A 22,756-nucleotide genomic window follows, 5' to 3' on the forward strand; every position below is an offset into this window, starting at 1 on the left:
ACCTTTTTTGTAGAGGACGACGAGATCTACAATTTCTGAGTAAAAAGATTTCGCTAGCATCAATAGTTAACGAGTTATAGACGAAAAACGAAAAACAGTTTTTTGCAAATTACTCGTGAACTATTGACGCTAGCGAAAACTTTTTACTCAGAAATTGTAGATCTCGTCGTCCTCTACAAAAAAGGTCTGATGCAATTTTCTCGTAGATCCAACGGTTTGGGAGTTATTGGCCAAAAACGAAAATTTCGCAAAATCTGAAGGGGTACCCCTTGGAAAAATTTCGGAAAAATCGAAAATTTGTTGTTGTTGTTTATCATTAGCAATGTTCTTCCGACGTCTTATTTCTTTTTAAAAAATGCATTTCTAAAGTGCATAAACTTTTGGGATTGACTGTACAGCCAATACATCCTTAAATGAACCGGCTATAAACCGAGTGATCATCGAATCGGTGGTCGTTGGATTAATTTCGCACTAATTGTTTACCCCGTTTACTCTCGAAATTCTACACGTGAATGTGTTAAACTCATAATGATAATGTTACAGGCGGCAGTGTCGCCCGTTGGCAAATGTGTACGTATAGATTCGGAGATACATTTAAAAATCATCAACTTAATAAGTATCTAAGCACTCAAACTTTCGCTTCTTTTTTTTATTTCATTCGCGCTCTCTGCTCATCGGACGATACGATCTGCATGCAAATTCTAATCTTTTACGCAGCCGTCGAATCCTGTTGAAACGTTCATCGCGCATAGCTTCTATCTATTCATTTTTAGGGAGCGAAGCGGTGTTGGGTCCTCAGATACATACAAACCCTCCTCCGATCGAGCAGCGCGTTGGAAGGCAAAAACTAAGACCCGGTTCCGGTTTCCTTTCCGTTACCGTCACCACCGATGGGCCAACGAGAGTCCTTCAGGTGTTGGACATCAAAGAGAAGGTACGAAATATATATATCTGCATTTATTTCGTTTATCGGCTACGTCTTTACAGAAAAAGACGTTCGCCTTATTGGAGGAACGCGACTGGTCGCACATCGCAGTCAACCATCGGCCGACTCAGATAAACACCGATGCGGAGAAGATAAATTCCAGTGAATTAGAATTAAAGGTGAACCTAGCAGCTGGCTTAGGACTGTCGATCGTTTCGCGTAGACCCGTTGAAGAGTTGTTGTTCGCTCGTTTCTCCGGTATATCGTTGGAACTGGTGCAAACCCCTGCCAAGACCACCGTAGATTTAAGCGTGGAAGATATACAGATAGATAATCAATTGTTCGAGGCGCAGTGCACGTCTGTGCTTTACGTGACGAGACCGGCCAGAATCGAGAGCGAGCAGCGGCTGGCTATACACGTGGTCGCAGAGAAATTGAAGTCGAAGAATCAGAACGCAGAGATATACAGGCACGTGGTGGTGAGCATCAAGCCGCTCTGCATACATTTGGAAGAGAAGCTGATATTGAAACTGGCCGCGTTCGTCGGTGCTGGAAGATCCGAGCTAGAGGTGCCCGTGGACGAGAACGATTTCAAGGCTCAAAGGTTCATTTCTGAAGTGTCCGCCGCTCATGCTAAACGATACTATTTCGGAGCGTTGAAGATCGTCCCTAGTCAGATGAAACTGAGCGTTCTCACTACTACGAAATTGCCCCGGCCTCTTCAAGCTATTAAGAGACAATTAGGATTAACGTTGATCAAGTTTGAGGACGCAACTATCGAACTCGAACCATTTATCAAGAAACATCCGTTCGAGAGTACTCAGTTCCTAGTACATTCCATTATAAAACACTTCAAAGATGTACGTTCGTTAAAATCTTCGTTATTCCTCGTCTTATCTTAAAATACTTAATTTATTTTTCATCTTAGGAATTGAAGTGGCAAGCCGCGGTGATATTAGGATCCGTAGATTTCCTTGGCAACCCTCTGGGCTTCGTGAACGACGTCACGGAAGGAGTCTCCGGTTTAATTTACGAAGGGAGCGTGAAGACTCTGGTGAAGAACGTCACCCACGGTATTTCAAACTCTGCCGCGAAAGTAACCGAGTCTCTGTCCGATGGACTGGGGAGAGTAATAATGGACGAGAGACATGAAGAAACCAGGCAGAGGATTCGAGCAAACACTACAGGAAGCGGTGATCATTTAGTAGCCGGATTGAAGGGTTTCGGGTTTGGCTTACTCGGAGGAATGACCAGCATCTTCAAACAGACGTACGACGGAGCTACCAATGAAGGATTCCCAGTAAGTAGGCATTTGAATCTCTTTTAATTAATCAATTGTAAATTGTGGCGAACGTTTGCAGGGTTTTTTTGCTGGGTTTGGGAAAGGAGTCGTTGGAACCATCACAAAACCGGTTGTAGGAATGTTGGACCTCGCTACAGAGACTGCCACTGCCGTGAGAGAAACCAGTCGAAGGTATTCTTTAATTTCGATCAACGCATCGATTGTTTGATTAAAAATATAATATTTAATGTAATTATTCTCAGTGCCCATCGTGCCATACCGAAACGCGATCGAGCTCCTCGCGTGGCCAGCGGATCAGCCGGTCTCTTGCCACCTTACAATCGTCAGCAAGCAGAGGGGCAAGAGTTCCTCTATATAATAAACGATCACAATTTTTCGGAATTGTTCGTGGCGTACGAGTGTCTTCGTAGCGGGACGGAGAATTTGAGAGTTCTCGTGTCGAATGAGAGAGTCCGCGTGATTTCCGGTGGTACTAAAAGCGTAGTAACGGAAGTCAGTTTAGCAGACTTGGTGTTATGCCAGCCGACACAAAAGGTGGAGAACAACGGTACCACTTTGTATTACATCGAGTTGATATCCAGATCGGATTCGACGATAGCTGTGAACGTGGACGGGCCTGAGCTTCTAAGGAGGCCCAAAGTTCGCTGCGACAACGAGGAAGTGGCCATACGAGTCGGTATCGTTAGAAATGATAGTTGCGATCGTACTGTTTCAGTCTTTTTTTATTTGAACAATCATTGTTTCAGGTGTCGCAGCAAATCAATTACGCTAAAGGGATGCACGATGAGCGCAGCCTCACGCTCTCATCGTCGGACAACATGCTGGACGACGTGCAGTACTACAAGTAGTCGCAGACGTTGTCTAATTCACGTTTCAATTCGCAGTTTCGAATCGCGGTACGAGCGATTCGAAAGCTTTAGCAGGCAACTATCTCGTATATGTTAGTTTATCCGGTTTTTTTTCTCGCTTTGTTTTTCTTTTTTCCTTCGACAGTGCACGCGTACACCGATGCCTTACTACGCTTAAATTTAAGTTGATGATAAGACTGATGACGAGGATCGTTTAGGCAGCGTCCGCGAAAATGCAACAATTTCAGACAATACTCTTCGGAGGGAAATGAATTTGATTGCCGCACAGTAAATACAAAACGTTTTTATACCAATGTACGGGTAAAGCAGGAAGAGAGTTCTTTTTTTTAACATAGGATGTGTGCACGTTATAAATATGTAAGATATGTATCGGGTAAATCTACTTAAAGCTAAGCTACATAAAGGAAAAGAGAAAATGATTACAAAAACCAAAGTTTTGACGATAGGGTAGGATATTTATTTTCTATATTAACGAGTTTGATATCTTGCAAACTATTTTTCCGTTCGTGAAATATATAAATTATATGTAACATACGTATTTTTTACACTGTTGTATAATACGATCACTAACCAAAGTATTAAAAAAGAAAACTGTACATTCTCCTTTTACGGTTAAGTGGTGTAAAAAGGAATAGGGATTAGAGCTTATGTACAGGCAGTGTAAGGATCGAGAGAATCGTTCGAATAAAACTTTTCTAAAACTGATGCTTTGTATGCACGTGTACATATTGCATCACGTAGCTTTACGATCACATTAAGAAGTGTTAGCGATACAAATGATAGATTGTATACAACGATTCGTCGAAATTTGTTATATCTCGAGATTTTCACGCTGTCAACGTAATTTAATAAAGAACTCTTATTTTTGTTCGATAACTCTCATTTACTTTCATTCTACAACATTACACGCCTCCGCTTTCCCTGCTGTCATTAAGATCGTGACTGGAAGACAGTTTGGCGACATGAAAGAACGCGGTAATGCTACATAAATTCATATAAATCGTACCTTACAACACTGTTTTTAGGTAATCCCGCTGATAACACGTTGTTCTTGCTGATAATGTATTATCAGCGACTAATGTTTCCGATCCCGCGAACATGGCTCCTTTTACGATCACTTGAAATGTCAAACGGCTTGGGATATACCAAATAAAACAACGTTTCTTGGATGTGATAAAGATCATTGAATAAAAGAAGATATCGTACGAGACGTGATTCGGATATCAAAAGAATTCGAAACTGAGGACAACGAAGAGGAGACAGATTTTACTGGCGAACGGGAGGATCAGAACCTAAAAGGATGGACGAATATTTTGTTGAAGGGCCGCCGGGAAATTTTGACAAGGCCACTCTAGAGATCAACGAGGAACTCGACGGCAATGAACTCGCCGGCCAAAATTCTATATCCTCTGGTAAATAGCGTTTGTTATAATATTTTCATCAAATTAGATTACGATCGCTTTCCTAATTCGATCAGAACCTCGTACACGCACACACATACGTCCCGATGACGTTAATCATCTCTTTAGCTCGATTCTCCTTTTAAAACATTTATTTCCTCAGCTTCAATTATGTTTTTAATTATTGTAAGGAGCTAATAACACTCAGAAGAAGAATCAGGAGAACGAAGGAAAGAACCAGGCTGCTGTATCGTCGAGGGACGTTTCTAACATTCCCTTCAAGCATGTAGATATCCATTCGTTCTTCTCTGACAGGAACGAAGTCGTGGAGAGAGCGTTGAAGGACTGTCAAGACAGTTTGATAAACGAGGAAGAGAAGAACATTGTTGGAAGCTGGCTTTTGACAGAGTACGGATTCTGATATAGGAAATATTCTCATGACGAGCTATCGTGTAACGTTCACTCGTTTGTAGAATAAGTCTGTGGGACACTGAGAAAGAAAGACTGGTAATTCTTACGACGAAAGCTATTTACTCGATTAAGTACGATTTTATCTCTTTAAAGATACTCGAGTACAATCGAGTGCCTCTGTCTCAGATCGATACTTTAGTCTCCGGTGAACTAGTTTACCCAACGGCGTCTCTAGCACCGTAAGTATCACGTGTATAAAAAAGAATTGAATTCTAAATTGATTGAAATTGAAATTCTAAGATGACTCACGATCGGGAGATGTTTTTTTATAAATGAACGATTTCTAGCCGATTAAGTGGATTGGCGGAAGGGGTGTCGTCGATGATTCATTGTGCGGTTCGTCAAGAGTGGTCCTCTCTTGCCTCTTGTACGGGTCTCGCACAATTCGAACCTAGGTACACCCCGAGTTCTTACGTAGAACAGAAGATTTCCTCTCACTTCTGCACTCTCTCTCTCCTTTCTCTGTTATTAATAATCTCACGTGTATTAGATTACCCGCCTTGATGTAATCCTTTGAAGGGAATGCGGCCTTTTAATGTAGTTCACATTTATGCTTGGAGGCTGTTGCTTTGACAATACGATACTTATGTTCCGCCTTGTACAATAAGCGCGTTAATATTTAGATATCGGTGTGGAATTGCTATTCGTACTACTTCGTTCTTCTGTTCATCGCACTACTTTTCCAGAAAACGACACATGTCTGGAATAAGACTGATGTGGAACAAGGGTAATCCACTGCCAATCACCAAGAAGTGGAATCCCTTCGCGAAGGACATTCCATGGCTGACTTACGCCAGCCACCCACTGTTTTGGTACAAAGGCAAGTAGTGCTCGCATCGATTCACGGATCGCTCATATTGAGAGCGCGAATGATTACAGGATTGGAAACAGAATCGGCCAAGTTCAACGTGGAGGGTTTGCAGTCGTCGATCAAAGAACTTTTGCCGTCGGAGTGCAGCATGAGGGACGGGCTCATTATCATAGAGAACTACTGCGGTGTCGGTGCCTTGGTACACAACAGAAACGGCTTGGGTTTCTTCAAGATACGCGGCAAAGTCAGCTTTTAATCTAACACTTATCTGAAGACCCCTCGCGCTTCTATTTATTATAACGAAACATCACGACTAGACGTACACGCGTAATTTATACATAATTATAGTAGGATGTCTCGACTAATTATAGTTATTTATCCCAACGTTTCTGTTTCGAAATCCTTTCTCAAGCATATCGAATTCTTCTACTGCGTATAATGTGAATTTTTACTCAGTACCTGCTGTCAGATAAATAAATAAATAAATATAAATGAAATCATCTCTTGTACTCGCAATTTTATTTCGAGCGCCGATTTTCGAAGAGCGGCGCCACTTGCTTGCCATGCCAAAACATCTGTTTCATCATTTCTCGGCAAAACATTGCGGTTATTGAACTGAATCAGTCAGAGAATTAATTAACAAGATCTTTAATTAATTACTAAAGTTCTCAACGTTAATCGGATCGGACTTTGACCTGCGAACTTGTTTTTCGGAGTTGCACGAAAATGCGAATTCGTCAGCGTTATCAGGTATCACAGTTAGCCGTGTAACGAGAGTTTTACCGTGCAACTTTATAAGAGATTGTAAATAAACTACGAAATATGGATATTTTGCAACCCGAGCTGATTTGGGTAGACGGTCGTTGTTACCGGGTATACGAAAATGTAAAACGCGTTCAAGATGCTTGTAATTTATCTCCTTACGTCGAAGATGACGATCAAACGGCATGCAATGATTCTGAAGAGGAATATGACAGTGGCATAGATATTGTCCCACACGGATCAAGATATAAACACACATTTTCCGTGGCGAGGTAAATACGATCGAATACGTTTCATAAACTTAGTTGAACGTTCTTTAATAATCATATTTCAGAGTCCTCTTCAGATCTATTATCGGAGCCAAAGGTGCGGTACATAAGAAATTAGAGGCTGAGACCAAAACTCAGATAAAAATTCCAAAGATAGGAGAGGATGGCGATATTGGTAATTATACTCCCGTTGAAACAGAGTGCGAGATACCACAGCGAAGTTCTAAATTCTATCATGTACTTACAGTAATAATTGGTAGCGATCATAGAGCAATAAAAAAAGCACGTACTAGAATAAATTTAATAATAGAAACAGCTAGGAAAAGGCTGCCAAAGACTCACTTCGTGTCTATACCATTGAACGAGGGTCAGATAATAATGAACTTCAACATGTTCAAAAATGACGTGTTATCGGATCCGGCGAAGATACCTAAGGGTGTGGATGAAATGATTTTCCAAAAACCAAGTAAATTGCATCTTACTATCGGTGTACTGACGTTACTAGATGCCGCGGAAATAAATAAAGCCGTGGAGGCTTTAGATTTCTGCAAAAAACATATTGTGAAGTAGGAATATATCTTACAGAATTAGAGATAGTTTCTGATAGACAGATGTTACGTGATCCGTAATTGATTATAGGCCGGCGATTGAGAAGTATGGGGAGATCCCTATACGTTTAAAAGGAACTGAGATCATGAACGACGATCCTAGCGAAGCGAGAGTTCTGTACGCAGAGGTGGAGGATCAGAACGAAATTCTACAGAACATCGCAGATGAGATTTTATATCACTACGACAGTATAGGTAAAACGGTGTCAACATCTCTGATGTATAATACGTACAAAATCTTAATGGCAAGATATGTATCGTTCAGGATTGCTGGAGCAGAGAGAGAAGAAAGTTAAACTTCACGTAACTCTAATGAAAACGTCGTATAAATTGAGCAATGAGAACTTGAAGAAGGATGGAAACGGGAGTCCGACAAAAACTAAGTTAACATTCGACGCGAGAGACATATTAGAAGTGCGATTAATTATTTAAATCAATAGAGTTAAGAGAGTTATAATGAAAATATCGCGTATGTTCTAGGCTCATAAAGACACAATTTTCGGGGAGACCACAGTGAAGCAGATTCATTTATCGCAGCGTCATACGATTAGTAGCAACGGGTATTATCAGGCGACTGCAAAGATCAATGTACACGATGGATTTTAATAGAATTTTAATAACATTTCCAATTGTTAAATGTAAGTTGAGTTTCCTAACGGTCTCATAGGAAATAAATTATTTCTCTCCCATTTTCTACGCTTTTATTATAACATCGTTCAGTTCCTTCAATGATCTCTGTACTTCTCGATCTTTCACGTTTCCAACGAAACGATCAGACTAATCATAATGATCGAGAACGCATGCGTGATAAACAGAGTCAAAGTGATTGACGAATCAGAGTCATATGATAATTTTTATCACGTTATTATACCCGTACCCGTAATGGTACTCGAGCTTTCTGTTTTTATCACTGAGAAAAGTCCAACCTGTCCCTCCCTCCGTAAATGTTTATGTCAACCATTATTCTACTATGTTTCATTAATGTTTTACGTTCATAAACGAACACTGTAAAATTATTCCATGTATAATTAAACGATCGTTGTGTAAAACGAGATGTGAGACAATCGAATTGTTCTAGGTTCGTGAGAAATGCATGGAATCAAGAGAATATTAGTTTTCTGCACGTTAACAACTATTTTACCGATTATACTCCTCGTAACACCGCTATATTTACGTCATAATTTTTATGCCAGTGTAGCATATGCCGTAACGGATTCCGATATCTTGGAAATTACCGATGGAATCTCTACGATATTTTGCTCGGTAAGCTATGACACTTTCTTGGAACCACTATGATCTTTTGATAATGTTGTCCTTTTTACAGGCACACACTTTACAGATGAATCGAACGTTCAATGCGTTTCAAATGGCCCAGAAGCCGGAAATAACTTCGTACAGGAAGCATATACGTCTTAAAAAAAGCATGACGCTGCCTGACGATACTCTGGAGTACTGGGGATTCTATCTCATGGGAGGAGCTAGCGTGGCTCTTTCCGTATGCTCAAGGTAAAGGCTTTTAAACAATGTTCTAATGTAACGTCCAGTTACCATGATCGTTTGTGCAGGTTCGAAGGTGCTTCTATACTTGTCGTGAAAGGAGAGCGCAATTTACGAACTTGTGGCATCATTGAACACCATAATACGGAATTAAATAAAGCCAATTTTATGCCAGGGGCGAAGAGGCAAGTCAAAATCACGTTCGAATCGAATGCGAAAGAAATCCGTTCTAACGAGGCACCGAACGAAACTGGAGACAAACTCTCGAACAATACCGATCAAGAGTTCCATTCTAGAGGGAATCTTAAGTACAACAAAGAAAATCTAATGGGAGATTCAAAGAAATTAATTTGGGACGAAGATCAAGCGGAACTCGTGCGTAATACTAGGAAATTGAGACATGCCAGGAAGAAGGAAATGAAAGAAAAGGAACAGAGTAATATTGGATTGAGGAGGATATTAAGTTTCGAAGAAGGTATCGAGAGAATTAAGAGGAACAACGAAGTCGTTAATCCAACGCTTTTACTCGACCAGGGAGTTAAACACGGAGGAAACGCTGGGAATTTGACTAAAATCGACGAGGATTCCTCGGTTTCCAGTTTCGAAAATGAATTATTCAACTGTTACGGGGGCTCGATATTAATCGCTCAAGAATTCGCCCCTTCCAAACAATGTACCGATGTAACTTACCTACTGAATGGGAAACACATGCAGGCGGTGCACAATGTCGAAGAGAATGGATACTATTATTACATATTTTACAGCGACAACGATATCGTGTCGAACGATATACACGCTTTGTTTGATATCTACAAGCCTGTTTTTCATTACGAGGACGTAACCAGCTCTTGTATAAATCAAACGAAATGTTCCTTCCCGATAAGTCTATTATCTTCAGATAGGGTGATCGTTGAAATACCGAACAAGGATGATATTGATAACGAGATAGAGGATATCAATCTGCTCCTATCGATTTGTCATCCGCGTATGGAAGTCTATATAATTTTCCCTGTAGCAGTATTATTCTTTATTCTAGCTTGTGCCTTCATGTGATATACATTTGTAAATAAATGTGTGTATAATAAATTTGTATATATGCGTACATATACGTAATATTTTATACAACATGTACATTTGCACTTGAAACATTGTTACAAAAGTAAGTATAAATTTATATAAAAAAGTTTGTAGAATAGACCACGTATCCTTCTCACTCCGATTGTTATCAATTTATCTTATCAAACTTTTTTATTAAAACGTTCTCGCCCTTTTTACATTGTGTACGTGCGTACTTGTATCGTACGTTGTAGTTCAGATTGACAATCATTGATACGCGTATTAAAATTGACAAGAGTACCTCGGCTACGTTTCATAAAAGAAACTTTTACTTACACGAAATTCGCCGGACATCTTGAAGAGGAAATCGACCAAGTGCAACAGACAGGAAGAGTAGTACGTAAGAGTCGAAGGACAAACAAAGGGAAACGAGAAACGTGTAAACGATCGACGGCTCGTTTGGATTTACCTCCTGAGATCCATTAACACTTCCCACGGAACTGTGGGTAACTGACGTACTTCCTTCCTGCGCAATAGACATTTTTGATAGAAAATCTTCTAAAAACCAAAGACATTGCATTGAAAAACGCCGAACGCGTTTGATAACTCAATAAATCCAACATTCCGAGCATTCCGGGGCACATTTAACGCATCGGATTGAATAAAAATTTGGTTGAAAATTTGAAGATTGTCAGCAGCGCCGTAACGCGGCGCTCATGAGAATATCCCTCTTGACGCAATAGGAACTCGTCCTTTCCGTCGACCTACCGTGAGTGAAACATGTCGCATACGTCTGAGCGAAGGTAAGTTTAGTTTTTTCACGCGTAATCGGGAAATCTTCAATCTTTATTAAGCTTCGCGGTGTATCCATAAACGTTGTGCTTCCGCGGGTCTTGTTCGGTGCGCGATCGGATCTCTGTGTTCGTTGGTAAATCGTTGGGAAATAGTGTCGCAATCAGCGAATGCATGGGACACGAGACTGACAACATGGCGTGCATACGTTTTTGTCACATTGTTTGCGAGATTAACGTTGTCTCGTCAACGGTTCTCTCTTCTCTAGCCACCGAACGCTGTCCCGTCTCTAATTACGATTATCGTCTCGTTCATCGAAACCTTGAGCTGGCCAGGGATCGGTTTTAATCGCGATCGTAAAATAGCACGCTCGACCCACTCGTCGGGCAAACAGTTTTACTTTACTGAAATTACGTAATAAACGATTGAATTTCTTTGGTTCGGCGAAGAAAATCGACAGAAGACGAGCTGGGCTAAAAATGCTACACGGTGCGCGTCGGTTTGGTTGGCTCTTAGAATCGGAGCACGTCTTACTTGTTCGGGCATGCTTTCGCGTGAGTCACTGTCATCGTATCTATCAAGTCATCGATAAATGCATTGCCGTAGCCGTCCGGCAATCCATCCGCAAATACTTTACTCTTACGTTTCCACGGGATCAGGTATATTTTGATAAGAAGCTTTCAGATGTCGGATTAGATCATTGTTCGTTTTTATCGCGAGACTGACGTGCCACGACGTTGAATTTATGCGTTTCAAGGTCGCTAAGCTCGAAAATCACTCGTACCATTTCCCCGGTTGATCTTTCACGAGGAACCGAGACTCTTCGATCGACCGCTAAGAATTCCATCGCATAATTACTGTTTTTCTATTTGTGAATTGTCGACTTATTTAAATACCAAATGTTTTGTATCGTCTTTCAGAAACGATGATCAATGGATAGGGGATTCCAAAAATGGACCTAGTGAAAGTGATCAGCAAACGTACGATGGTCCCCCAGGCATGGAGCCTGATGGGGTCATCGAATCCAATTGGGAAGTTGTGAGTTAACTTACTAATACGAAAAGTTAACGATCCGTTGCGATTAGATTTAAATTGAAACGCACGTTATCCTTGTTAATTAGGTCGTCGACAACTTCGATGAAATGGAGTTAAAAGAAGAACTACTTCGTGGTATTTATGCTTATGGCTTTGAAAAACCATCTGCGATTCAGCAACGTGCCATTCTGCCGTGTATAAAAGGACACGACGTTATTGCACAGGCACAATCAGGTAATGCGAATCGAGATACACAATTATTCAATAGTAGTATAGTTCATTTAATAATCGATGGTACATTGAACAGGTACTGGCAAAACTGCTACGTTTTCAATCTCTATTTTACAACAAATCGACACCAGTATCAGAGAGTGTCAAGCTTTGATTCTAGCACCAACTAGGGAGCTGGCTCAGCAAGTGAGTTCTAACACGATATTGTAATGTCGCCACGCTTTCCATTGAATCCGATTGAAAATTAATTGTTCATCTATTTGTTCAGATTCAAAAGGTCGTGATCGCTTTGGGAGATTTCATGCACGCGGAATGCCACGCGTGCATCGGAGGCACCAACGTGCGCGAAGACATGCGAAAATTGGATCAAGGTGCTCATATAGTGGTCGGTACTCCTGGTAGAGTATACGACATGATCAGTCGACGGGCGTTGCGGGCAAACAACATCAAATTGTTCGTATTGGACGAAGCCGACGAGATGCTCTCGCGCGGTTTCAAAGAACAGATCCACGATGTATTCAAATTATTACCTAACGAAGTGCAGGTACGCGGAATTATTTGGTTCCGGCAGTTGGATAAATATTTTTAAAGCTTGGCACGATACCAACATAACCTCAAGTTTGGCATGAAATAGCTCGTGGTGTATTTAAAATACCGATTGTATGTTTCCAGGTCATATTGCTGTCGGCCACGATGCCGACTGACGTGCTGGAGGTGTCCACGTGCTTTATGCGTAATCCGATTCGTATCCTCGTTAAAAAGGAGGAACTCACGCTGGAGGGTATCAAGCAGTTCTATATTTTCGTTGAACGAGAGGAATGGAAATTCGATACGTTGTGCGACTTGTACGATACGCTGAGTATTACCCAAGCTGTTATCTTCTGCAACACGCGGCGCAAGGTAGATTGGTTAACGGACAACATGCGCACCCGTGACTTCACAGTCTCCGCTATGCACGGAGACATGGAGCAGAAGGAGCGCGACCTTATCATGAGGCAGTTCAGAACCGGATCGTCACGTGTCCTGATTACGACGGACCTTTTAGCACGTGGTATCGATGTTCAACAAGTTTCACTTGTCATCAATTATGATTTACCTTCCAACCGTGAGAACTACATTCACAGGTGAGCAAGAATTCCCGTTTCAAGATCACACAGCGCGATAGAAAAGTAATTCTCGCCGTTGGCGATACGTTCGATCGTAACGCGCGTCGCGAGACGAGAGTGAAGAAACGTGAAATCGTTTGTTACAGAATCGGTCGAGGTGGCCGTTTCGGTCGTAAGGGAGTGGCAATTAACTTCGTAACGGACGAAGACAAACGGACCCTGCACGATATTGAAACATTCTATAATACTAGCATCGATGAAATGCCACTGAACGTCGCAGATTTGATCTAAATCTGACTATTGGCTATAATTCATTATAATTAAACAAAAAAATAATAAAAGTAAGTGAAATACGGAGCTCTCAGCTGATCTCTCATGGTGTGTGAGTATATAAAGAGCGAGTTGGTGAACTGTAATCGCTTATGTAAACGCGATTTACCGAAATATTCCAAACGTTCTCGTCTCAATTTCATTTTATAATAGTAGATTACAGGTCGATAATAGTTATCAGTTACGCTAGAGGAAAACTAGTAATATCTACATTTAATAATTATTACAATTATCACACTACGGATACTACTGTTCCGCTATACTACCACTATATCGCTCTTACTATTACTACTATTTACTGGTATATACTCTTGCGCTATCCTCTTCTTGTTCAATATTTATTATTACCACATTTCCTGCTACTATTTCTATTATACATATATATATATATATACACATATATATACGTATATATAACTCTGCTGCTAATATTCTGGGTATCCTCGTTGTTGTCATTGCAAATATCAAGATTATCGTAATTTGTGCGAGGCAGAAAAAAGGGAGTAATACAAAGAGAATCGTGGAGCGAGGCAATTCAACCGATTCCGGTTGTTGTTTTTTACCTCTCTTTCTCTCTCTCTATATATCTTTCTACCTCATTGCTGTTCCGATAAAATCTAAAACAATGCATCCGCAGTTTCGAGCATCACGAAATTCCTTTACGAGCTTCAAATCTTCGTTCTTGAATTATCTCGTTTCGTTTTCTTCCTTACACGATTTCCCCAGCTGGATGATTTATTATTTCACGTTTTCGATCATTCTACCGCCGCGATTGCAACGCGTTTGCCTAGGCAGAGGTTTAGTCGGTTACTGGAAGGGGTACTTTAATCACAAGCGTTGCAGAAGGAGATGTACATTCAGGCTTTAGACGATACGAATTTTTTGTATGTCCCAAACCCCAAGTACATATACCTTCATTAAGAAATAAAGTGTTTGATCTTCTAATTGTGGTTTTTGTTATTACATGTTCACGTCGCGCTCTGGAACGCTCGTTTTTTTTCGAACAATCAAAACTCATCAGTTTCGTTTCCCACTTCGATGGAATTTAAACGAAAGGACGGTTTATGTTCATCCTGGGAAAACGCAAGCTCTTTCTCTGTGTCTCTCTCTCCTTGCGTACTCGAACACGCGGGATCGTCGGAAAAGTTCTCACAGGTTTTTTATTTGTATTGCAGGCAATTTTGAGCAGTCCAGAAATGAGGCAGATATTTTCGGAAATAAAGACCAAATTTCGTGATTCAATATATAGAAGTTTTGTAATTCCTATCTAATTTTCCTGCCCTTTGCAGGCTTATTAAACGATATGTAAATGTCGAATTATTGTACGTTTGCTTTCTTTATGGTTTTTTTTTTTTCCACTTTTTTTAAGTGGTCATAGAAGCCGACTCTTTTACACGATCATTTTATATTCTTATCAATAAAACGAACTTTTGAAAATACTTTTCGCTGCATCAGTTGTGTACTTGTGTGATTTGTTTGGGAATAAAGCACTCGTTGTGAGGACTTTTATATATACACATGCTCGTAAAACAAGAGAATACAGTAGTTTCCTGTATACATCGTTGATTAATAGTTTTCGTAAGTTGGAGTAATTTCTTCTGTTTGATTGTATCGTAGGAACGATCGTCGAATTGCTCGAATTTCCGAAAACTGTCTTACGAATTCTGTAAATAATACGAGGGATTTCTTTTGAACGAGGAGGGACCGTAGCGAATTTTATTGTATTTATATAACGATTATACAAATAATAATATTTATGATTGCGAATACGGATTCTTTTGATAGTTGACGGAATAAATGTGGATGTAGTTCATATACAGAAGATACGACGTATTATTATTTTTAATTCTCTGTATTAGAATCGGCCGGGTTTATTTTATGTTAAGCCAAACATAATCAACGGTCCTCTCTGTATCTCTCGATGTAACCACGATGGACTGCCTATTCTAATTAACTAGACAAATCGCCTTTTATTTATTGCTCGCTAAAAGTTTGTACAATCATGATAGAAATATACATCTTTACGATCGATCTTTGATTATGCTGTGGCTCCGATCATAGACCGTTTGTTTATTTCAAGATACACGAACTGATCTACGTAGCAAAATATTCGTATGGAAATCTGTACCGTTACACTGTTACTAACAAAAGATATTTGTAAACATTTATTGTATTCAAAGATACAAGTAGAAAACGGCGAAGTGTTCGATACGTATGTTTAAAATTAAATGTAGCTGTAAATATTTTCTACCAGCTGTCCGCTTTTCTTTTGTTTTTTAATGAACGATGTGTGCACACGTGCGGCCGAATAGCGCGCGCGCGTGGCAAACAAAGAGTAGTCGCGCACGTAACGCGTAACCCAGTGTCGCATTACAAGCCTCGAACGGTGACACTGGAATTCCGTGGCCGCGTATTAATCGGGTTTTAGACGTATTAATCTCGCTACGTAAACACGTAAGTATGCAGGACATTAATTCAATACGTTATTGCGATATTTGAATGACCCGATCGCCGTACTTGAATTTAGTACAATGATAACACGACAGTTCGCGCCAACGGATTGGCTCGTAGCATTTTCCGTATTAATTCAGAAGTGGGGAGACATCCTCGTGAGTCTTATATAAAACAATCACTTATCGCGTGGTGCGACTTCGTCGAGCGTACTCGCCGCTAGTGATTCCGTTTCGTTTAGATTAACACGTATGTTACACTTTGTGGACTCTTGATCAACGATCGGGCTGTCGGGACTGTACAATCGCCTGTAATAGTGAGCATGAAATTCGCGTAGCGTTGCCCGAGGGACAATACTTCTCGTTCTCCATCCGTGCCCGACGAATCGCGTTTATATTTAATCTTTCGAGCAGTACGTAATCGTTTTCATAAATTACGCAGTAAAATTGGTCGCCAAGGCAATATAACGGGCCGTCTCTTATCTCTGTCGTCACAAGCAAAACCGACCGTCCTAAACGAGAATTATTTGTTGATTTCCAAAGAAACACGACTATGTCCGCATCACCCATCGCAAGGCAGGCCACCCAGAGCCAAAACATACCATCGAAACGGATCGTTATCAATGATTCCAGTCAATTGCCGCACGATTATTCGACCACCCCTGGTGGAACGCTTTTCTCAACCACTCCCGGAGGTCAGTGCCTTTGTTTCAATCGGAACGTTTATTAAACTGTTGGAGCAAAGATTCTTCTAACGTCAGATACATCGTGAAAACATCGATTTTCTTTATAGAACGGACAGCGTTAAATCAGCTCTAATTAAGCACGTTAATTATTCAATATCTTAACGTAAACATGCAGCTTTTATGCACGCGTGGCTTCGCGTATTATTGTAACAGCCATGAATGCGTTTGCCAACACGGTTTTATTACAGATATTTTTAAACCGTCTGTTTACAAAGGCATCTTTAACTAGAATCGCGACGCGAACCGCTCGTGTTAATATTTCAGATATTTAGACAGCCTCGATTTCGGAGTTGTTTTACAGGGACTCGTATAGTTTACGAGCGCGACTTCTTGATGAATTTACGAAACTCTCCGATATCGCGAACGCCACCGCGGAACATGCCGTCGGAATTGTTGAAGAATCCGACGTCCAACACGGCGGCAGTAAAAAATCAAATCAACAAAGGTCAGTATATTAATTCGTACGATACAGAGATGGTCGATCAGTCAGGATCTTATTTTTATAGATGCTCCAATAATTGAGGAATGTGCGGAACAGTTCGAGATGGACATGTAAGAAATTGTGATGACGATGATGCGATCGTATTGTGCCAGACGTTTTTTAATTAATAGTAATGAGCCACGATTGCAATATATCATTTTTACACAAGTATATCAGGGGCCTTAAATAGACTAAGCATTTTTACAATTAAAAACGTATTCAACGTAATTGTTAAGAGTCCGTCGTCTCCAGACCCACAGATTTCAAACGAATGTAATACGTTTTTATTACGATGTTTCGTATGTGTACATTTACTTGGCACAAATAAATGATATTTTGATAACGGGGGCCTTATCTCCCACGGATATCGTATGTAAAAGGAAGTCTAACAATCAACATTATGTACAACATAATAATAGATTTATAATTTTGGAGATTTGTAAGAATTGCACTGTATACATTACATCACTGACATTATTTAAAACATGTTTAAAAATCATAATTAATATTTACACCCGGTTCTCAGCAAGCCTGTCTAAAATCACCTTCGCAACGTTGACTTTATTCCCATTCTTATCATCATCGTAATATATTAATTCGTAAGTGTTCGCGCATTCTGGATCGTTATCTAATAGATCTTTTAATTTCTCGTAAAATTTCCTTATAATATCTTTAGAATGAGATCGGTAAACCTCCGTCTCGGCGTGAGCACGTGTTGTCATCTCGTAGAGAGTCACCAAAGGAGATGCACCTTCTACTACTAAATACAAAGGCGCGTTCGTCTTTTGGCCATCGGGATAAATTTTATATACAGTATTATGGTATTCTCTTCTCTTTACTCCGCCACGATTTCGGACTTCATTAGACAAGTCCATGGTACCCTCCATCCACTTGTTTGAGGCATCTACCAGATCAGGTGGAATGTACGACGACGATGGAATTAAAATGAACAATTTGTGTACACATATTTGTATATTGTTGATATCTTCGTAATCCTCAATCTTCTCAATTAATCCTTTAGTTGTGGTACCAGGCGACGGAAGTATGATCCTTAAATATCCGTTATAATATAAATGTGCCATATGCGTCCCACAATCCAAACCACGCATTGAGTCGAGATCACATTTTTTCTCTGTTTTCATAGTTGTCTTTATAATCTGTAACGTAGACATGATATTAAAGAAAGTCAGAGGGATTAATATCGTCGATGTACACTTACACTTGTTTCACTCGAAAAATATTTCTTAAAAATATGTTCATACAAGTTCATGAACAAGGTCATGAACATGGTTACTGTCATACAGTAAGCTATTATGTATGCAAGATCTTTCGATTCTAAATGCAATTTTATCAGAATTCCTGTGATACTACAGAAAATAGTAAATAGCCCGGCGTCTCGATTCATAGACAGAATTCTTCCACTTATTTTATAATTCGTACACGTTTATAAATGCGCACTTCACTGTAATATACAGTAATTATATCAGCTCTAAAAATCTAATTGATCTTGATAGTGATTAATAAATAGATAATCTTATACTATGAATGATGAATCATATATAACTAAAAAATAACAAAACAAAAGTAATTAAACAACGAAAGATAATTTTACTGCGCATTCCATCAGCTGTGTATGAACTACATAGGTGCATAAGGGAGGCGGAGGGGAGGTAGAAAGATAGTCCTGTGTTTTGTATTGTATTTCGCACGTGTTTCGTAGCTAATTTACGGTTTATTCGGATGAAATTTATTTAAAGAAAAATATTTCTAAATATGGGAATAACAAAACAAGAAACCCACCGGCCAGGTGCATTTAAGCAAAGTAACAAACCTCACAAGACTGGTAGACACCGCAGTAAAGGTTCAATAAGCGGCGAGGTTAAAGGTAAAATTATTATCGAACGTGCACGTCGACGTTTTGCAAAAACGATTGTTTAACACTATAGGGAAGATCGGGGTAAAAGCATTGGTGAAACGTGCTGCGAAAGATCTTGGGAAAGATGCCAGGAGGCATCAATCTTCTCAAATCAGGAAGAAGAAGAGGGAGGAAGTTTTGCAGGCGAAGAGGAATTTAGGTGGATCTAACTCTGCACCTATTCTGGTCTGTGTCATTCCGTTACAAGAGGATTTAGATATTGATCACGTTTTATCTATCTTAACAAAAGCAGACGAGTCAGCGAATGTACACAGAAGTCCGTGTGGTGCAACTCATTTAAGGTATAATTTTATAGCAACGTACAATGATAATGATAATCTATTAATTACTTTCTTCTGGTACAGCATACCCAGGTTTAAACAACGTTTCTCCATTATTGTACCTCCTGTTGGCAACGTATTTGCTACGCTGGATTTAGCAAAAGTAGCAACGACCGTCCTTTTCGTTGCCTCTGCTGTCAGTGAATCTGACAGCAGTCCCAAAGATGAGATAATGGATGATTGGGGAAGGGAGATCATTTTACCCTGTGTTGCCCAAGGTCTGACAACGCCTGTAGTGGCGTTGACAAACGTTGAAAGTCTACCAATTAAGAAACGTCAAGAGTTTAAGAACAGTATGTTCGATGAGATTTCCAAATGGTTACCCGAGGAAAAAGTTTTGCAGCTGGATTCTGCTACGGATGCCTTCAATGTCCTGCGACGCGTTGGTTCTCAAAAGCAGAGGACCGTGTCCTACAGGAATAAACGAGCTCATTTATTAGCTGAAGAAGTCAAGTTCAAGTCTAATGAAGATTCTGCAGAATTTGGAACTCTCATAATCTCAGGGTATCTAAGAGGTATTCCGTTGTCAGTGAACGGTTTGGTACACATACCCGAATTGGGAGACTTCCAGATGTCTCAAATAGACGCGCCTGAAGATCCGTATCCAGTGGAAAGAAAGCCGAGGAAACATTGCAACGCGATGGACGATGACCCATTGATTCGTGTTCTCGAACGTGCGGATCCGAACAAACAGGAATCTCTGGAAAGCGAAAACGTGCCGGATCCTATGGATGCTGAACAGACCTGGCCGACGGAAGAGGAATTAGCCGAAGCTGCAGCTGCTCAAAAAAAGAAGATAGTGAAGAAGGTTCCAAAGGGAACTTCTGAATATCAAGCAGCCTGGATTCCCGACGAAGACGGAGAGGAGCTCAGCGAATATTCGAACGACGAGGAGGAAGATAAAATGTCTCTCGACGAAGCAAAGTCTCAAACGGACAGTGAGGTAGAAGCGGAACAGGACGACGAGGAATATGAGACGATCACTGTTTCCGAAGCTCCCGACGAACGATACGATCAGAACATCGATATGACGGAGGAGAAAGAAGCAATGGATAAATTAAAGTCTGCAAACTTGGACGCACAATTCCCCGACGAAGTGGACACGCCTCAGGACATGTTAGCGAAACAGAGATTTCAGAAGTACCGCGGACTCGAATCGTTTCGTACAAGTCCGTGGGACCCAAAAGAAAACCTCCCGAGCGATTACGCGCGGATATTTCAATTCCAAAATTTCGATCGGACGCGGAAACGCGTATTCAAAGAATCCGAGGAAGTAGAAGGCGCCATGCCCGGCTGGTACATCACGATTCACGTCGTTAACGTCAGGCAAGATCTTTTCATCGCGTTTCGCGCGCTGGAGAACCGTCCGTTAATCGTATTCGGTTTACTCCCTAATGAACAGAAAATGTCTGTGCTGAACGTAGTGTTGAAGAATACAAACAATACTCCTTTGCCAGTGAAATCCAAACAGAGGTTGATTTTCCAATGCGGCTTCAGGAGGTTTTCGGCGTGTCCGATTTTCAGCCAGCACACGAACGGTAATAAACACAAGTACGAGAGGTACTTTAGACCGGAGAGTACCGTCGTTGCGAGTATGTTCGCTCCAATCGTTTTCCCACCGTGTCCGGTTCTCTGTTACGTCCAGAAATTAAACAAATCCTTGGAATTAATCGGGACTGGGAGCGTGTTATCTGCAAATCCTGACAGAATAGTTATAAAGAGAGTAGTCCTGAGTGGTCATCCGTTTAAAGTACATAAACGATCAGCCGTTATACGATTCATGTTCTTCCATCGGGAAGATATAAATTGGTTCAAGCCAGTCGAGCTGCGGACGAAGCTCGGTCGCAGGGGACACATAAAAGAACCATTAGGTAATTGATTTTAATATCACGCAGTGAAACAGATATTGAATCGTGTTTTCTTATTTCCAGGTACGCACGGCCATATGAAATGTGTCTTCAATGGGCAGCTGAAGTCGCAAGATACCATCTTGATGAATTTATACAAACGCGTGTTCCCGAAATGGACGTACGAGCCGTTGTTAATAACCGATTTGGAGAACAACGAACAAAACATGAACATAGATTAAAGTTAACAAGAAATTGTATATATGAATAAAGAATTAAATGGTTCTTTATTATACCTGCGTTTAGTTTGTAATTGCTTGCGCTTGAAACGTGTTTGAACACACTCCCGATAGTCTTCGCTTCGATTGGCAATATCACGTGACTTACGATTTACCCAATCGTGTTCAGTTCAACAGTGTCCCCTCACGTGGTTCAAAAGGTGTATATCGCTTTCACCTCGAATTTTAATTGATATTTGATAACAAGCGGCTTGTGAAACTGATGGATTTGGACACTGCCTATATAGGTATTTATTCGAAGTTTATTTTGTCATAAGGCCGGTAGATATTCAAACTGTTATATTTAATTAACGTAGAACCTTTCCTCGACGATTGGCTGGAGGACATTCTGTTTGCAATTCAAGAACAAGAATGTCTCGTACAGAGTGAGGATCAGTTTCACATGCCTTTTATAGGTATTTATTTATCTTAATGTAACCCTTGTCTTTTACTGTGTACGACACTCTTTATTTCAAATAATTTACTCTTTTAGCTATACCACCTCCGTTAGTTAGTGCCATATTTAAAATAACAGATGAACTCGATTTGGAGCCTGGTACAAAATACAATGCTATTCATTTATATGATAAATTCATGTGTAACTATTTCTGGGAAATGTATAAAGAAGGTGGTAAGACGAGCAGATCCTGGTCACAAGTTCGCGAAAAGTTATCGAGCCACTCGATGCTCTATCTGATGGCCTGCTTACAACTAGCAAGTAAAATGGATTCACATTCTAGAAACATAAGAATTTCGCAAGTACATACGTCGTATCCAACCAATAATTCTCCAATAGCGGCAGCTTAATTTTTCTCTCAACGTAGGTGCTCACTATCTTGCGGGACATTGATAAGAGATCTGAATACTCCGCGAGAGCAATATTTTTGTCGGAATACAAAGTGTTTCAGACCGTCGGTTTTAAAATGCCGTTGCACACTCCACTGCATTGCGTAGAGATACTCCTAGCTGCAACGGGATTGAAGAATACTACGGACATACGACAGAACGCCATGGATCTATTGGATTTCTTTTATCTGCAGGTTTGCATTCTTTTAAGGATGTATTGGCTATACAGTCAATCCCAAAAGTTTATGTACCTTAGAAAAACGCATTTCTTATAATTAAAAAGAAATCAGACGTCGGAAGAACAATGCTAATAATAAATAGCTGCGTGCTAAAAAGTATAGAAGGAAATATCCAATTAATTATTGACGATAGCGAAAAGTTTATTAT

At 40.3% G+C, this 22,756-nt stretch overlaps 8 protein-coding genes across 19 annotated transcripts in view; 7 read left to right on the forward strand and 1 right to left on the reverse strand.

The window, feature by feature from the left end:
* Window positions 1–3,973, forward strand: part of Vps13D (vacuolar protein sorting 13D) — a 16,254-nt gene extending 12,281 nt beyond the window's left edge. For 2 of the 3 annotated variants that reach the window (XM_026813504.1, XM_018024562.2), the window contains 7 exons: window positions 544–570; window positions 774–934; window positions 988–1,785; window positions 1,854–2,225; window positions 2,287–2,399; window positions 2,471–2,900; window positions 2,975–3,973. In XM_026813504.1, the coding sequence (XP_026669305.1) occupies window positions 544–570; window positions 774–934; window positions 988–1,785; window positions 1,854–2,225; window positions 2,287–2,399; window positions 2,471–2,900; window positions 2,975–3,076 (2,003 nt within the window). In that variant the 3' untranslated portion in view covers window positions 3,077–3,973. The remainder of the gene's footprint in view (window positions 1–543; window positions 571–773; window positions 935–987; window positions 1,786–1,853; window positions 2,226–2,286; window positions 2,400–2,470; window positions 2,901–2,974) is intronic. The other variant, XM_026813505.1, reaches the window with a different exon arrangement.
* Window positions 3,974–4,064: 91 nt separating this feature from the next.
* Window positions 4,065–6,276, forward strand: LOC108624948 (tumor protein p63-regulated gene 1-like protein). 2 transcript variants are annotated; one of them, XM_018024568.2, is made up of 6 exons: window positions 4,065–4,509; window positions 4,689–4,905; window positions 4,971–5,147; window positions 5,256–5,363; window positions 5,655–5,788; window positions 5,848–6,163. In XM_018024568.2, the coding sequence occupies exons 1-6, from the start codon at window positions 4,398–4,400 to the stop codon at window positions 6,033–6,035; spliced, it is 936 nt and encodes a 311-aa protein (XP_017880057.1). In that variant the 5' UTR covers window positions 4,065–4,397; the 3' UTR covers window positions 6,036–6,163. The 2 variants fall into 2 exon arrangements, with proteins under 2 accessions (XP_017880057.1, XP_017880058.1); XM_018024569.2 differs by lacking the exon at window positions 5,256–5,363 and having other exon boundaries at window positions 5,848–6,276.
* A 73-nt stretch (window positions 6,277–6,349) lies between these two features.
* On the forward strand, window positions 6,350–8,107 carry LOC108624964 (activating signal cointegrator 1 complex subunit 1). 2 transcript variants are annotated; one of them, XM_018024612.2, is made up of 6 exons: window positions 6,350–6,813; window positions 6,876–6,985; window positions 7,058–7,376; window positions 7,450–7,613; window positions 7,684–7,832; window positions 7,899–8,107. In XM_018024612.2, the coding sequence occupies exons 1-6, from the start codon at window positions 6,602–6,604 to the stop codon at window positions 8,022–8,024; spliced, it is 1,080 nt and encodes a 359-aa protein (XP_017880101.1). In that variant the 5' UTR covers window positions 6,350–6,601; the 3' UTR covers window positions 8,025–8,107. The 2 variants fall into 2 exon arrangements, with proteins under 2 accessions (XP_017880101.1, XP_026669307.1); XM_026813506.1 differs by having other exon boundaries at window positions 6,888–6,985.
* On the forward strand, window positions 7,970–10,021 carry LOC113463787 (uncharacterized). Of its 3 annotated transcripts, none has more exons than XM_018024605.2 (4): window positions 7,970–8,056; window positions 8,497–8,681; window positions 8,743–8,924; window positions 8,984–10,021. In XM_018024605.2, exons 2-4 carry the CDS (start codon window positions 8,508–8,510, stop codon window positions 9,966–9,968), a joined length of 1,341 nt encoding a protein of 446 aa, XP_017880094.1. In that variant the 5' UTR covers window positions 7,970–8,056; window positions 8,497–8,507; the 3' UTR covers window positions 9,969–10,021. The 3 variants fall into 3 exon arrangements, with proteins under 3 accessions (XP_017880094.1, XP_017880099.1, XP_017880097.1); XM_018024610.2 differs by lacking the exon at window positions 7,970–8,056 and adding an exon at window positions 8,210–8,496 and having other exon boundaries at window positions 8,612–8,681; XM_018024608.2 differs by lacking the exon at window positions 7,970–8,056 and adding an exon at window positions 8,210–8,425.
* Window positions 10,022–10,668: 647 nt separating this feature from the next.
* On the forward strand, window positions 10,669–15,718 carry eIF4A (eukaryotic translation initiation factor 4A). 2 transcript variants are annotated; one of them, XR_001916621.2, is made up of 8 exons: window positions 10,669–10,774; window positions 11,684–11,801; window positions 11,885–12,032; window positions 12,106–12,215; window positions 12,298–12,573; window positions 12,702–13,153; window positions 13,282–13,476; window positions 14,641–15,718. XR_001916621.2 is itself a non-coding variant. In XM_018024587.2 (7 exons), the coding sequence occupies exons 1-7, from the start codon at window positions 10,752–10,754 to the stop codon at window positions 13,424–13,426; spliced, it is 1,272 nt and encodes a 423-aa protein (XP_017880076.1). In that variant the 5' UTR covers window positions 10,669–10,751; the 3' UTR covers window positions 13,427–13,504. The 2 variants fall into 2 exon arrangements, 1 of the variants encoding a protein (XP_017880076.1); XM_018024587.2 differs by lacking the exon at window positions 14,641–15,718 and having other exon boundaries at window positions 13,282–13,504.
* A 113-nt stretch (window positions 15,719–15,831) lies between these two features.
* Thor (eukaryotic translation initiation factor 4E binding protein thor) lies at window positions 15,832–17,485 on the forward strand. Of its 5 annotated transcripts, none has more exons than XM_018024590.2 (4): window positions 15,832–15,919; window positions 16,459–16,610; window positions 16,963–17,106; window positions 17,168–17,485. In XM_018024590.2, the coding sequence occupies exons 2-4, from the start codon at window positions 16,469–16,471 to the stop codon at window positions 17,215–17,217; spliced, it is 336 nt and encodes a 111-aa protein (XP_017880079.1). In that variant the 5' UTR covers window positions 15,832–15,919; window positions 16,459–16,468; the 3' UTR covers window positions 17,218–17,485. The 5 variants fall into 5 exon arrangements, with proteins under 5 accessions (XP_017880079.1, XP_017880082.1, XP_017880081.1 ...); XM_018024593.2 differs by lacking the exon at window positions 15,832–15,919 and adding an exon at window positions 16,062–16,165; XM_018024592.2 differs by lacking the exon at window positions 15,832–15,919 and adding an exon at window positions 16,074–16,232.
* A 60-nt stretch (window positions 17,486–17,545) lies between these two features.
* Sting (transmembrane protein sting) lies at window positions 17,546–18,782 on the reverse strand. Its single transcript, XM_026813507.1, has 3 exons — window positions 18,755–18,782; window positions 18,362–18,604; window positions 17,546–18,299 (listed from the first exon to the last, which is right to left on the reverse strand). Exons 2-3 carry the CDS (start codon window positions 18,545–18,547, stop codon window positions 17,652–17,654), a joined length of 834 nt encoding a protein of 277 aa, XP_026669308.1. The 5' UTR covers window positions 18,548–18,604; window positions 18,755–18,782; the 3' UTR covers window positions 17,546–17,651.
* Window positions 18,783–18,827: 45 nt separating this feature from the next.
* On the forward strand, window positions 18,828–21,540 carry Tsr1 (Tsr1 ribosome assembly factor). Its single transcript, XM_018024586.2, has 4 exons — window positions 18,828–19,027; window positions 19,089–19,359; window positions 19,423–21,269; window positions 21,330–21,540. Exons 1-4 carry the CDS (start codon window positions 18,916–18,918, stop codon window positions 21,485–21,487), a joined length of 2,388 nt encoding a protein of 795 aa, XP_017880075.1. The 5' UTR covers window positions 18,828–18,915; the 3' UTR covers window positions 21,488–21,540.
* The last annotated feature ends 1,216 nt before the right edge of the window (window positions 21,541–22,756 follow it).

This window comes from Ceratina calcarata, unplaced genomic scaffold (assembly GCF_001652005.2).
Source record: "Ceratina calcarata isolate Rehan_Ccalc_2016 unplaced genomic scaffold, ASM165200v1 scaffold336.2, whole genome shotgun sequence".
In the NCBI taxonomy this organism is placed as follows: Eukaryota; Metazoa; Arthropoda; class Insecta; order Hymenoptera; family Apidae; genus Ceratina; species Ceratina calcarata.

Bases quoted from the DNA above. Each gene is read 5' to 3' on its own strand.
- Tsr1 (XM_018024586.2), top strand. From the start codon at position 18,916: ATGGGAATAACAAAACAAGAAACCCACCGGCCAGGTGCATTTAAGCAA. The intron at 19,028-19,088 runs GTAAAATTATTA...TTAACACTATAG, and splicing joins AATAAGCGGCGAGGTTAAAG to GGAAGATCGGGGTAAAAGCA. The intron at 21,270-21,329 runs GTAATTGATTTT...TCTTATTTCCAG, and splicing joins ACACATAAAAGAACCATTAG to GTACGCACGGCCATATGAAA.
- eIF4A (XM_018024587.2), top strand. From the start codon at position 10,752: ATGTCGCATACGTCTGAGCGAAG. The intron at 11,802-11,884 runs GTGAGTTAACTT...CTTGTTAATTAG, and splicing joins TCGAATCCAATTGGGAAGTT to GTCGTCGACAACTTCGATGA. The intron at 12,574-12,701 runs GTACGCGGAATT...GTATGTTTCCAG, and splicing joins TATTACCTAACGAAGTGCAG to GTCATATTGCTGTCGGCCAC.
- Sting (XM_026813507.1), bottom strand. From the start codon at position 18,547: ATGAATCGAGACGCCGGGCTATTTACTATTTTCTGTAGTATCACAGGA. The intron at 18,300-18,361 runs GTAAGTGTACAT...TCTACGTTACAG, and splicing joins ATTTTTCGAGTGAAACAAGT to ATTATAAAGACAACTATGAA.
- LOC108624948 (XM_018024568.2), top strand. From the start codon at position 4,398: ATGGACGAATATTTTGTTGAAGGGCCGCCGGGAAATTTTGACAAGGCC. The intron at 4,906-4,970 runs GTACGGATTCTG...ACTCGTTTGTAG, and splicing joins GGAAGCTGGCTTTTGACAGA to AATAAGTCTGTGGGACACTG. The intron at 5,148-5,255 runs GTAAGTATCACG...AACGATTTCTAG, and splicing joins CCAACGGCGTCTCTAGCACC to CCGATTAAGTGGATTGGCGG.
- Thor (XM_018024590.2), top strand. From the start codon at position 16,469: ATGTCCGCATCACCCATCGCAAGGCAGGCCACCCAGAGCCAAAACATA. The intron at 16,611-16,962 runs GTCAGTGCCTTT...GTTGTTTTACAG, and splicing joins TTTCTCAACCACTCCCGGAG to GGACTCGTATAGTTTACGAG. The intron at 17,107-17,167 runs GTCAGTATATTA...TTATTTTTATAG, and splicing joins AAAAAATCAAATCAACAAAG to ATGCTCCAATAATTGAGGAA.
- LOC108624964 (XM_018024612.2), top strand. From the start codon at position 6,602: ATGGATATTTTGCAACCCGAGCTGATTTGGGTAGACGGTCGTTGTTAC. The intron at 7,377-7,449 runs GTAGGAATATAT...AATTGATTATAG, and splicing joins TGCAAAAAACATATTGTGAA to GCCGGCGATTGAGAAGTATG. The intron at 7,614-7,683 runs GTAAAACGGTGT...TGTATCGTTCAG, and splicing joins ATATCACTACGACAGTATAG to GATTGCTGGAGCAGAGAGAG.
- LOC113463787 (XM_018024605.2), top strand. From the start codon at position 8,508: ATGCATGGAATCAAGAGAATATTAGTTTTCTGCACGTTAACAACTATT. The intron at 8,682-8,742 runs GTAAGCTATGAC...TCCTTTTTACAG, and splicing joins TCTCTACGATATTTTGCTCG to GCACACACTTTACAGATGAA. The intron at 8,925-8,983 runs GTAAAGGCTTTT...TCGTTTGTGCAG, and splicing joins GCTCTTTCCGTATGCTCAAG to GTTCGAAGGTGCTTCTATAC.